The sequence below is a fragment of the Mastomys coucha genome, unplaced genomic scaffold (assembly GCF_008632895.1).
Source record: "Mastomys coucha isolate ucsf_1 unplaced genomic scaffold, UCSF_Mcou_1 pScaffold16, whole genome shotgun sequence".
Taxonomy (NCBI): Eukaryota; Metazoa; Chordata; class Mammalia; order Rodentia; family Muridae; genus Mastomys; species Mastomys coucha.
Window position 1 is genome coordinate 102,688,595 of NW_022196898.1, and position 13,954 is coordinate 102,702,548.

The following is a 13,954-nucleotide window of genomic DNA, read 5'->3' on the forward strand; positions in this document are numbered from 1 at the left end:
TGCCTGCCCAGTGCTAACCCACCACTGCCTGCCCAGTGCTAACCCACCACTGCCTGCCCAGTGCTAACTCACCTCTGGTTGCCCAGTGCTAACCCATCTCTGCCTGCCCAGTGCTAACCCACCTCTGCCTGCCCAGTGCTAACCCACCTCTGCCTGCCCAGTGCTAACCCATCTCTGCCTGCCCAGTGCTAACCCACCACTGCCTGCCCAGTGCTAACCCATCTCTGCCTGCCCAGTGCTAACCCATCTCTGCCTGCCCAGTGCTAACCCACCTCTGCCTGCCCAGTGCTAACCCACCTCTGGCTGCCCAGTGCTAACCCATCTCTGCCTGCCCAGTGCTAACCCATTTCTGCCTGCCCAGTGCTAACCCACCTCTGGCTGCCCAGTGCTAACCCACCTCTGCCTCCCCAGTGCTAACCCATCTCTGCCTGCCCAGTGCTAACCCATCTCTGCCTGCCCAGTGCTAACCCACCTCTGCCTGCCCAGTGCTAACCCATCTCTGCCTGCCCAGTGCTAACCCATCTCTGCCTGCCCAGTGCTAACCCACCTCTGGCTGCCCAGTGCTAACCCACCTCTGGCTGCCCAGTGCTAACCCACCTCTGGCTGCCCAGTGCTAACCTAGCCCTGCCAGTCCCTCCACTGTCATCAACAGCCCAGAGTAGGGTGTCAGGAGGGGCTATTTTTAGGGTGTTGTTCATTCATTCCTCAATTTGCTCACCATGAAATGGATATCTGCATGTTGATGGCATATTCTCAGTTCTTGAATGGCAATCAGCTAAAAGAAATGGTGGACTGGACTCTCGCTGTGCTTGCTAAGATACAGTTAATTTGTAAGCAGTTTTCCCCTTTTCAATACAAAAAACCAAACAGTTAATAGTTGTTTCCTCATCCCTTCTATTCAGCCCCTATTTCACACGTAAGAAGCACCACCACAGCAAAGTGATCAGGGTACTTGAAACAAAGTTGATCTGCATAGGCAGAAGTGATGAAGACAAATTCCTGGAGGATATCTTCCTTATCAAGCCTGAATCTAACATAAAAGGGAAGGTGTCACACTGGAAGCAAGTAAGTATAATTAGTTATCTTGACATATCATTTCCAACAGTAAGGTTGTAATTTATACCATATCTTCGGTATCACCAAATAGTTCTCATTATTTCACTAGATCCTGCGTTAGGATCTGTGGGTATCAGAGAAGAGCATTATAAGGCGCTTTAGCAAATCCCCATACCACTCTGTCATAGTTGCAGTGCTAACCTATGCTTGCCTCCTGTCTGATTACAGTGAGTAGTAAGAGGCTCAGAAAACTTCCTAGTTTTGAAATGTAAAGACATTTTATATGTAGCATATTAAGGATTCGTAATTTTAATTTTATGTGCAGTATAACAGTTATCCAATGTTTTTTGTTAAGCCCGAAATTGTTTTGAGGAAAAAATTATAAAGAGAAAGAAACTAACTTGCTTTTGCTGAACTCCTAATGTGCCAGGCGTTGTGTGGCTGTTTTGACTGAGGTCCCAGGATAGGTGTTGTATATCCAGCTTTGGACCAGGCGCTCTGAAGATTGACTTCTGCATCCATCACTTTCCTGGCTTTCTCTGGTTGGATGTCAGGTTGTGATAGAGGTGATGTTTCACCAGTGTATTAAAATTTGTGGTGCTAACCTTCTGGTGAACTCCGAAGTCGACTGCATGAGTACACTTTTCTTGAGAACAGCCTGAGCTGCTTGATCATAATGGGAAGAGTGTCACTGCTGTGATTTCAATGTTCACATGCTGCATAGAGCATATAACCATCCTCCCAGTCCTCAAAGCACATACCTGTACCTGGGATAAAATGATTGTTGTGAAGACAAACATACTCTATCATAACCATGTTTCTCCTTAAAAATCAGTGTCATTTCTCTGAATTTGCTCCACAGGGCATGGCACTTCCTAAAATTAAAGCTCACAGGCAGGAAAAACAAACAAACAAACAAACAAACAAATAAAAAAATCAAAGCAACCAACCAAAAAACAAAACCAGGCTTTGTAGCCACCACTTGAGCAGAGTCTGCTTTCTATAGAGATTCTTTGCTAGTGCTATAAAATGACAACCCTCTTCCTGTATACAGATGATAATATGAGTGTGGCTCAGAATGTTTATTAACTTAATGCAAGTCACTACCACTTGTGTAAAAATTAGAGTAGCATCTATTGTTTAAAGATTGATGAGATATCAAAGAACATAACATTGGGCTTGAAAACACTTGGATATTATGAATTTTGTGCTAAAATATAAATATGCTTTACATTTCTTTCATATTTTAATAATTTTGCTAGCACTTACCTGTAAGGCCCAATCTTTCCTAGTAAATAAATGTGTCTCAGGCTTTGTCATTGTTTATAGTAGCTGTTCACAGTCCATCATACAAGCTCATCTTAGTTTCTTAAAATAGTGGCAATTATTTTTCTTAGTTTCAGTTATGTGGAATTATTTGTTTTGTTTAGAATTTGCTTTCAATCTCCCTGTGGTCAAAAATGGCAATTTGATGTAAGAGTTTATACTTTATTGTACCACTTTCCTGTCCAATTAGTTTGTTCTGCCTTGGAACTTGGCTTATTACAAATTTAGTGATGAAAGTTTCTTCAGAGTGAATCTGAGAAGTCAGGTTCTAAGCAATAAGAAATGAAAACATAGGTTAGGAACTGAGAAAAGGAGTGAGGCCAGCCAACACAGGATACAGGGAATTCACTTTTGTAAATGTCATCAATAAAACAGTCGAATGGGTTAAGCAGAATGCAGTTCATGATTTAGTAATTCAATGATTTAATGGGTGTCTAAATTTGATCCGATCTAGGCTAAAAAATTCCTGACCAAAATGATTTAAAATTGCTCCTGTTTTTGGTATCCTAAAGAGTGGAACAGACCAGAAGAAGGAGTGTATATTACATTCTGGAAGGAAATGTAAAGTAAACATCTAGAGTTTGTGGAAAAACAGTGTGTGACACACAGAACTGGAACTCAGAAGTCAGAAGGAAAGCCTAAGAGTCTGGATCAGATGCAGGGGTGAGTGTGGGAACAGCTCTTCCCACACTTCCCCTGGCCTGCAGACACTGCTGGGGGTGTGGCTATGGCTGCTCATGGGGCACACAAATACAGGTTTACAATGATACAGTTAGATCTAGCTTGAAGGAGACTCTTACCATTCTGAATAATTTGGGGGAAATTTGAATACTAATATTAGGGAATTTGGGGGGACATGTAAGACTATTTTAAAATACTCTTTGGCACAACCAATTTTGGTTTTTCTCAGAGTTTACTGAGAAAAATTATACACAGGTTGTACTAGCTAATACAGTAGTTCCTCACTGAGGGTTTGACCCTGTAAAATAATAGTAAGGTAAGTAAAGTCAATTATTAGATAATCACACCATTATTTACAGAGATGGTCTCTTGAATTATTTTAAAGTAGGCATTTCAGAGGTAATATGGTGTAAAAGAAAAGTATACCCATTGGGTGAGAGTGGTGAGCTTCAGCGGGGGTGAAGATAACATCTTCTCCCCCATTTTTCATGGGCACCCTTCCTGCCTCAAAGCAGCAAGTTCCTTTAGTTGGCCCAGTGTCTGCTAAGTCTGTTAGTCACTGCTGAGTCGTCACATGATGGCAAGAAGCTTCCTGCTGAGCCTCTGTGGAGAAAAACGAAACAAACACCTAAGCACAACCCTTAGATCTAAGGACTGTTTGAAGCATAGCCTTGATCCACCAACCGTGAAAAGTAGAATACCCATCACTTTGTTTTCATTTTCTCTAGTTATCATGAAACCAGAAGGGTGATCTGCAAATACCGTAAAGCTGCAACTGTCCTACTTTACTATTCCTAAGCGATGTACACGGACACCTGAGTGACACATATGGCTCACCATGCTTATAAATGCTCATTTATTATCTGGATGTTTTCTTGGTGGCATGTAGTTTTCTTTTTGCTGTTATAATAACTAACATTTGTTCCATGGCCTATGGAGACAGAGAGGAGTCCCCATTTTCAGAAGTACTACACTACAAATATGATGGAAAATCATTGGAATTTTAAGGCATGCACCTTCTTCTGAAGGTGCCTGAGAGTTCAGTTCTTATTTCATGCAGTGCCCATTAACTTCATCCTGACTGCTCCTTCTGAAAGCCCCGTAATGCAGATGTTTTCATAGTGGTGTCCTGAATCTCTCCTGGACATTTTCCCTTTCATCTAGCTCAGCTAATTCAGAAGACTTGTCGGAGTATATTCAATTCTGTTTGCTGGGAGTTCTCTGCTGTTGCTCCACCCCACCCCCAGGCTTAGTTCTACCATTTCTGATTGCTTGTTTAATGGCTTGTATTTCTCATTCATATCTTGGATTATCTGTTTTGTTTTATTGTTTGCATTGCTACATCTCACTGAATTAAGATAATGATGTTATCTTTAAGTACACTTTGTAGATTTTGTTCCCATTGAAATCAGTGTCTTGAGAACGTTTTCTGTTTGGAAGCTTCCTGAGGACATGCTGTAATGTGGTGTGGTGTCCATGTTTTCCCTGCTCAGAATAGTGTTAGTAGTAAGTGGATATTTCACTTAGATGGATGGTTGAAAGCTTCATCTCTTTGACCAACTGTGTCTGTCTGTGATGTGTAAAACGAAGCAGTCCATTCAGGGTGTTGAATGACTTTACAGAGGGCACATACTTTGTACCTCTGTTTTTCCAGGCTCCAGAGAGTCTAGCCCTAAGTTAAAGTGAGCAAGCAGCTGACTCGGTATATGTGGCATGGGATATAGAGACAGTATCCTTAGGTCCAGTATGGCAAGTACAGGTGGCTCTAAGTAGCACCAGAAGATATGGTCTTAGAAATGTCAGAGTAAATGTGGGATGTGCCCTGATCTGTGATGGACCACACTTCTGATTTATAAAATATGAGTCCTTTCCCAGGTCCAATAGGATGAGCAAACACTGGGAGGTTTGCTGTGTGCTCTGAGGAATTGGTCACTATGGACCAGTGAGTTTGAAACACAAAGAGGACACACATAGGAGACCTTGGACCTAAAAGATTCAATGTAGCAAGTAGTTTGTGGCTTGTGGGTTTGGGCCTAGACTCCTTGATCTTCACTCAACAGAGAGACTATCTCAAGAGACTATCTTGAGGCTATGTTGAGTCCAAATTCTTAAATTGTGGACCATGCCCTTTATCTGAACACAGACAGGAGGCATGAGACATTTGCTACTAGTGAAAGGATCCTGAATAGAATGAATAGAATAGTATGTAATGGCACAATGTAATGCAAAATTAAGCCCACAGTGTGTCTGTGATGTCTCCAGTGGCTCCTGCATTTTCCGTTGGCAGGCTTCACTGCAGCCTCAGTTCTGAGCACAGCAGAAGTTTTGTACTGTACAAGCCACTGACTGCATGGGGGGCTAAGGGGTGTTGCTTGAGGTTCCTTTGTTCAGAGTCCGGACCAGCCTATCATGTCTCATGACTGTCAGTGTGCCAGGAAAGTTTCCTACCTTTTTAGAAAGCAGAACATAAATACATTTACTATTTTTCTGTCCTCAATCTTCCATTCCTTAGCACATATCAAATCAGTATTTTTGGACTGACTACCATTAGATTATATGATAAGAAAAACACTATGTGAGTTGCCCAGTTGAGTTTCAAAAACACATTGTTAATTAAGTTTGACTTAGAATTAAAACAGAATTTCTAACACTGACTGAAATGACCCTAAGTAGATGTCTGGCATTTCATAGTATTGATGACTATGAAATCAAAATATCAATCAACTCTGAAAAACATTCTGAGCCATGCATAATCTAATATTCAGCCAATATTTAATTCTTTATTTAAAAATAAACAAGCACATCCATCTCATTAATATATAAATTTTAAATGGAACAGGTTCTGATAGGAAGCTAGCATATGCGTTCCAAGCTCTTGAATGTGCCCAAGCTCTGACTTAAGAAATTGGGAAAGTTTACCAAGGAAGAAAGGGTTAAGGAAGGGTCAGAATGAGATTAAAACCTAATTGTTGCCATTTTTCATTTAGCTATTATCAATGCCAAATTCTTAGAGAGCTTTAAGGTTTAAGTCTGGGTTTATCTATGGCCACAGTCCTGAGGAGTTGGGGAAGGGGTAGATTGTGGGAGGGGCACAAGCATGGAGAAGAAGCTCGTGTGTATGTGTGTGTGTGTGTGTGTGTGTGTGTGTGTGTGTGTGTGAGTGTTTGTGTGTTTTACTTTTGACTGGTTTTGTTTTATTGTTGATGACTAGAGACATTTTCCTAGGCTTGCCCCAGACTTGTTATGTGGCCAAGGCTGATCTTAAATTTCAGATCTTCCTGCCTTCACTTTGGTAGTTCTGGGATTACAGATAGACACCACTAGGCTCAGTCCATGCAGTGTTTGGAATTGAACACCACATTCCATACTTGCTGGATGAGCTCTCTAATCCATGAACTATGTTCCTATCCTGTAGGAAGATCTTATTCTTGCCATTCCTATTTCCCTCATGAGAGGCATACCACCACATGGTAAAAGGTTTTAGTATTGGAGTTAAGATTTTAGAATTGACATTTGACCTTTGCCCCTAAAGACCCATTGTCTGTTTACTGAGACTGTGCTCTCTTCTTCATGATGTATAAGGCCTCACTCAGTGTGTCCCCCTCCTCCTCCCTTCTCTCCATTGTGGTCCCTTTTACTGTCTTACATGATGATTACCAAACATCCTCTCTTCTAAACACAAACTAAAATGCTTCTTCCCCTTAAATTAAGCTCTGAGCTCCACAGCCAGCACCACTACACCCTTTCCTTCTGTTTGTCTACTTCTGTGAGAACTCCCAGATTGCACCTCCTTCTTCCCTGCTTCCCTCCATCCTTCAGCTTGCAGCATCCTCCGATGCAATCCCCAGAAAGACTTTTCCTCTTTGACACAGCTCTTTTACTGTGAGGAGAAATGAGTGTGTCTGCTTAAGCAAAAATATTGTTTAGATTTCTACCGCTTGTATGTCTTTTACAATCATTTAAACCCCATCTCCTTCAAAGATAGCTTTGAAATGAATGTCTTTATGTTTTTAAGCTACAGTATGTTAGGTTTTATGATGCAGGTCTTTTGTCCACCCAGTTATCTGTTATCTAGTACACTAATATATTTATAAGAGATATTAAAAAATGTACCCTGAACTATAAAATTGGCTTTTATTTTTAAAATTTCTTTGTAATTTTTTTAACTGAAATAGAATTATATCAGTTCTCTCCTCCTCTTCTTTTCTTTGGCTACCACTGATTACTCTACCTCAAACTTCTCCCCTTACCCCACTCTTAAACCAATTCTCTCTGAATATATTTGATTTTATTTGTTATGTGTATATACACAAATATATTTAAATAGAACCTACTGAGTTTATTAAAAAAACTGTTACATTTAAAAGAAGCAGAATTCAAGCTGTATTCATATAGTTTTGATATATACATCATAACTCAGAGATATAGTGTATTTTCTAAAAGTATTAATCCTGAATGCTACTGTAAGAGAAGTATCCTACAGCAAATGCTTTGGTAGGTAGGTTTCATACCACATTCCTTTGCCCTGTGATTAGAAATAAGAAATGGGTTACTGGAGCAATGATCTGGCTCAATATGCCATCATTGTCACCTGGAAACAGCAGGTCAGTGCCTTCTGAAAAATACCTGTTGACTACCATTAAGATTTTGTAGTATGTCTCCACACTGCTGCTTTTGTTTGGAAAGAGGTATGTAGCCTCTACATGATGAGTAAGCATATGTATTCAACTATTAAATGAAGAGGTATCTATTTCATTACACAGAAACCTTCATGAGCAGTACAACTGGAAGGGAAGGTTCCAAAGTTTCTTCCTGATGTATCTTTGATCTTTGTTGAAGTGCCAAATTCCCAGTGTTGGTTTCTCTGCCTTGTGGGAACCATGATTAATAGAATTCATGAGCTCTGGAAAGCAGAGGCACTGACGACTGACTTCCAGACCGAGTAGTGTTTGCTAGCTCTTGTCACATCCGATGAGGTTAACTGTATGTGTTCCATCTTTAAACTTTATCACTGTATTTTTCTTCAGGATAAAACAAAATTATGGGTCAATTTTCACTGAAGTAGGCTGGATGTCTGTACTCACCTTTCATCAGTACTAAGGAATCACGCACTCCATTCTCTGGACAACAGCAATGAAAACCCGCCTCTGATTGGACACTAGGGATGTCAGCTGTACATAGAAGATAAGTGTTGGGTGGAAAAGAGAACTTCATCTAGTAATATATCTAGGACAAAATATTTTACCAAATTGAATCTTGCAATAAAATTGTCATGAAGTTACTCTTCATCTAAGATGGCTAGTGTCACCAGCCCTAATCTGAAGGAATTGCACCATCATTATTATACTGCTTTGAAAAGACAGAGTGGAAACTCAAGCTACCATGCTATTCTAATAAAAAGACAACAAAAATCAATAAAAGGGTCATTCCTTACCTAACTTACCTACAACATATTTTTATTGCTTTATGGTGGAAGGCTTTGGCTGTTTCTGTGTGTTGTGCTCTTGGTGAAAAGAAGCCCCTGCCACAGCTTTCTGTCGCCCGACTTGTGTCTACGCCTCAGTAAAGTATATTTCCAGGAAGCATTTGTGGAGTTCATCCTTGGAGAAACAATGTCAATGTTGGGTTCCCTGCTGCTTTGTGGTTTATGTATGGCAGTGTTCAGACTCGACATCTATGTGTAGGTTTGCTGAGACTGTTCCCCCAAGAAAGCCTGAGGATGCTCCTAAAATGCTACTTTGTTATATTTCAGCCTTTGACTAGTAAAATATACATGTATAGCAATTCTGACAAACATAAAAAGGGACGTTTACTTTTTGTAAAAATTGACTACAATTTATTTTTAAATAATTGAATTGATTTTAAGGGGTAGTTAAAACTTTTTGAAATACGTTTTAATGATGCTTCCATTAGTATACCTTATATAGTACTTGTATCAAGGAAGCTATACCTCCTCTTTATGGAGAAAATATGTGCAGTACATTATTGTCTTAATGCACTAGCACACCAGGACAGCTCCTAAGCACAGCTCAGTATCCATGGATCACCTTTTCTTCACCACTCCACACAGCTGCCAGGAGACACTGTTCTACTCAGCTGCTAGGAGATGGACTTGACAGTCTGCCAATGAGAGAGGTCATTCACAGCTATCTTTTTGGACCTGGCTTCTACATAATTATCTCTAGCTCCACCCTTGTCACAAATTATTCTAATTGGCTATTTTTGTCCCCAAACATTTATAACATATTTCTAATCTACTTACTAGTTGATAAATACTGGTACCATTTCCATTTTTTTTCTACTTATGAACCTGTGAGGTTGCACACAGCTGCACTACCAACCTAAGGAGAGGATAGTACCAGGGACCACAAGTTGGAAGTCAGCCTGATGTGTATTCAGTGATCCTGTCTCCAAAAGCAAGCAGCCACACAAACAAGTACCTGGGGTAGGGAGAATAGCTGACACGGGAGTGGGTGTGAGTGAGAACCTTGGGGATACCCTATTACACCTTGTTTGATAATCCTCTTTAGGAAAGTACATGCCACCTTCTATAGTGTTTACACTAATTTATATTCCTTACTTTCACGTCTTGGTCAGCACTAGCTATTTTAGTCCACAACACATAGACATTTGTATTGAGGTGAGTTGCTATTTCATTGGTGTTTTAATTTGCATTTGCCAAAATATTAGTTATAGGTAATGTTTTTATGTACTGGTTGTCTATTTGTACATCTGAAATAGAAATCAATATGGAGAGTACTCCCAAAAGCACAACAGTCCTAATATATGACTTAGTTCTGTCCCTCCTGGGCCTTTACCCACAGATGCAGGTCAGCACATCACAGAGCTGTCTGCCCATCTATGTTTGCTGCAGCACTATTCATAACAGCAAGGAAGTGTTTCCAACATGGAGTCCACCACAGTCCACCACAGGAACGAAAGAGTAAATGTTGTTCTCTTTCTAGTTGAAGAGGAAATGGAATAATGAAATCTTTTGCCTGAAAATGGATGCAACTGAAGAAACAAGATATATCACTCATAGAAAGATGCATATTTAACATTTTTTTTGTAAATTTTGGGTTCTGAACTGTAGATATACATACAATTATGAAGATACAGATAACCTAAAGGTGGAAGCCAAACCATATGAAACAAAGGGACTTAATGGAGTGGGTAGGGTAGTGGCGTATGAGAAGGAGTTGTTCAAGTCACTTTCTATACTTTTAAGAAATTATTTTTACGTAAATTTGCAGTGTAAAAAAGAAAAAAATAAATATTAAGGTCTGCTCCCAGTTTCAATAAGGCTAATTAATTCTGCTGTAGAGTTTCAAAAGTTTTGGTTGCCTCTTCACTCTGTCTCAACTGGTTTGCAAAAAACTTGATTTGGCTTGACCAACTCCCCTGCCCCCTCATTCTGTGCTGATTTCCCCAGTAAGCACATCCATGTTTCCTTGAAGTAGTGAATGTGACACCTTGTCTTGGGTCATAGTTTAGAGGGATCTGTCCTCTCCTCCCATTTTGCATAAGCTTAGCAGTTAGTTTATTATAGGTGGCATCATAACATTTAGATATGGTTTTTCTGTGTCTGGTATGTTTCATTTTTTTAAAACCACAAAGCCTGTTAAATTTTATAGACTGATTTTTCTCCATCTGTTGAGATGTTCCGATGATTTTCTGTCTCTTATCATACTGTGATGTGTCCTGCTTGGCTATTTGCATAGTGACTGGCCATTGCATCCTAATGTGCTTTTGGATTCAGTTTGCTAATATCTTTTGGGAGTTTTTGCATATGTGTCTACAAAGGATATTGGTTATAGATTATATTTTCTGGTTGTTGCCCTATCTTTTCTAATGTCTGAGTATTGCTGGCCCTTTGAATACATTTGCAAGCATCACATACTTCTCTGAATGTAGAAATAACTTAAGATATGGTGATAGTTCTTTCAATAGTTGATAGAATTCAGCAGTGAAGTCATCTGGCCCTGGTCTTTTATGAGATACTTTTCATGAATGATTTAGTCCTTTTAAACCCTGTTAGTTTGCTCAGCTTTTGTACTTACTGAAAAATCAAGCCTTGGTAACATGTAGTTATTAGAGTTTATCAAGATTATTTTAGCTGATTTATTTTTTGTTATATGTGAACGTGTGTCATCTTCTATCTATTCAATGGATAAAGGGAAACCTGTGATGAATGGGTTCCATGGATCTCAGTAAGGCCAGGAAAACTAAAAGTGTTACAGCTCTTAGAAGAAAATCAAGGAGGTTTGGGTGGTCTGTACAGGACAGGTGGCCCAGGTCCCTCTACAACAACAGTACCAATACCAGTGGCAGGTTTGGCAGTGGCATGAGTCCTGTCTGCTGATTGGGTCCAAGTTCCAACAATGAACGCTTAAGGAGGGGGAACTCTTCCCCAAGTGTTATAACTCAGTAAAACAGCTACCCTCAGATGATCCTTGGTGAAATAACTTGTAGACTTTACTCCATGTGAACAGGGACTATATAAACTGAGGAGCTGGCTGTCATTATGTGTTCCAGAGCAGGTACAGGTAGGCAGGGAAAGGCTCTGCTTCTGCTATTCTTAATTCTGAGACTCTCCGGGTCTGGATTCACTCAACCTTAGCAGTTCTTTTGTTTGGTGTTCTTCTGTCTGGTCCACTTACCCATCATTATATGTCTGTATGGGAATGTGTGCTTGTGTGATGGGTGTACATATAAGTGAAGCTGCTTGAGAGTACAGAAAAATGCACCAGTTCTTGTAGAATTAGAGTTGTAACCTATCTCTACCTAATATGGGTACTGGAATCGCACTTGGGTATGCTGCAAAAACAATCTACACACAGTCTTAGCCATGGAACCATCTCTCTCCAGCATCTTGTCTTTTTGCAGTTGACCACTAGGAGATTTTACTAAACTTCCATCTTGCTAGGCCTTCAATGATTCTTGTTGTGTGTTTGTTTTAGATGTTGATGCTTGACTCTCACCGTGGTTTTGAGACAGGGTTGCTTTGTTGTTCACTGCTTTATATGCCAGGCTAGCTAGACAGAAAGCATCTTGAGGTTTTGCCACATGCATCCTTCTCTCAGCATGGCAGCTCTTGGATTATAGGTGTACATTATCACAAGCCTCCCCCAGGGCTCTGGGGATTTGAGCTCTGGTTCTCACACATGGTCAGCAAATGCTTTGCCTACTGGCCCATCTCTTCTGCCCTCCAGCAATAGTTTTGCATCAGTTCATTGGATAACAACAATATTGTATTTATGTAAACAACATTGGAGATTGGGTGAAATATTGTCCATGTGAGTAGGTACACAGTTTATAAAGAAAGCTGTATCGGCTTCACTGTGACTTCAGAAAGAATGGCGTTTGCACTGGACTGTAGAAACTGTGGGAGGCATTCCTGTTGGTGACATAGCTGGAGGCTAGCCTAAGCTTTGCTTTCCCTCACCTTGAAGTCAAAGTCTAAACTCTTGTGGAAGTTTGTAGTGTGTTTTCTTATTAGGCTTCCAAACTCCACTGCTACACACCCACTGTGTGAAAAAAGAGAGCTCAATCCTCAATTCATCAGTGTCTCTAGTGCTCTAGTGTTACTTATGATGGGCCCTAAAATAGAACAATCTTGATCTAAGCAAACGTGGCATTTCTACAGTGAATTTTTTATATGCTCTAAAACTGGACATTTGTAATAAACATATCCATCACTTTCATTTTCCATGACTATTTTTGTTGTATTTCATTTTGAACTGAAGTTATGTACTTCCTATATGTACTCTTATGCTTACATGGGTCCCCTTTTGTGCATTGTCGTCATTGCCTTAGGGTACTGTCTTGCTGAATCCTCTTTCAGATCAAGCAATGTTGGCATCAAATGTAAGGTAGTAGCAGTTCACAAAGTAATGTTTAAACCTGCCAATTTTTTTTAAGGTTAGCATCTCAAACTACAGTCATTACTCCTAAGAGTTTGTTTGGAATGACACCCTTTTTCTCTGTCTAGTTCTGGGAATCAGCACTTAGTCTTGAAAGCTCACTGCAAATACCAGCCTGCATTGAAGAGTCCCCAGGACAGATGTATGTGCTTGCAGCCTGCTTCTGAGAGCCCTGAAGCTAGTGCATGCTAGCCTCACAGTACACTAGCTCCCTGATGTGCAGAGATGTCTGAGCATGGATCCGAACAACATAGCCAACAATGTCCATTAGGATAAACTTGATTACCTGTTTTGTGTAACCCAAAAGTTAGATCTTTGGAGTAGCATCTAGAAACTCTTTTGTCTGGGTTCACACGTTGGTATCTGGAAGCCAATTTGGAAGTCATGAAGGAGAAAACCAAGCAGAAGATAAGACACCAAGGGCTGTGGGTCAATTGTGACTCTGAACAGGTTTCTAGGGTGATCCTCAGCACAGACTCCTTCACTTCAGCACAGCATGGTGGTGATAGAAAAGCTTCTAGATGTAAAAAGAGTAATGACTGTACCATGAACTTCTTAGATCAAATGCTACCATCTCTTGTCAAATAGAAACCCACTGATTCCATTACAGAAAATGTGAAAACAGAAGCCAAAATAATTCACAGGCTGGAAAAATAATCAAAAGGCTCAAATTGTAGCTTGAATCTAAGAAATATGTATTTACTGTAAAATACTTAAAATGTGGATTAAGAAAGAAGAAAGGAATGTTACCACCAACAGCCACTTGTCACCATTTCAGAACAGTAAATCATTGTCTCCCAAGGAAGAACTGTCTGCCATGGTTTTGCAGCCAAGAATGGATGGACTTTGTGAACCACAAAACTTCAGTTTATCCTCAGTTAAGCAGTCAAGTGTTTAGTGATACCATAAGGATGTATTCCTTGCTATGATTGCTTAGGCTATGTGGCTGTGAGTTCCCTTTCTGTGCC

The 13,954-nt window shown here is 40.2% G+C and overlaps 1 protein-coding gene across 2 annotated transcripts in view; it reads left to right on the top strand.

Moving 5' to 3' along the window:
- Positions 1-13,954, top strand: part of Lrriq3 (leucine rich repeats and IQ motif containing 3) — a 92,680-nt gene that overhangs the window by 41,612 nt on the left and 37,114 nt on the right. For both annotated transcript variants that reach the window (XM_031375951.1, XM_031375952.1), the window contains one exon: positions 903-1,065. In XM_031375951.1, coding sequence (XP_031231811.1) covers positions 903-1,065 — 163 coding nt within the window. The remainder of the gene's footprint in view (positions 1-902; positions 1,066-13,954) is intronic.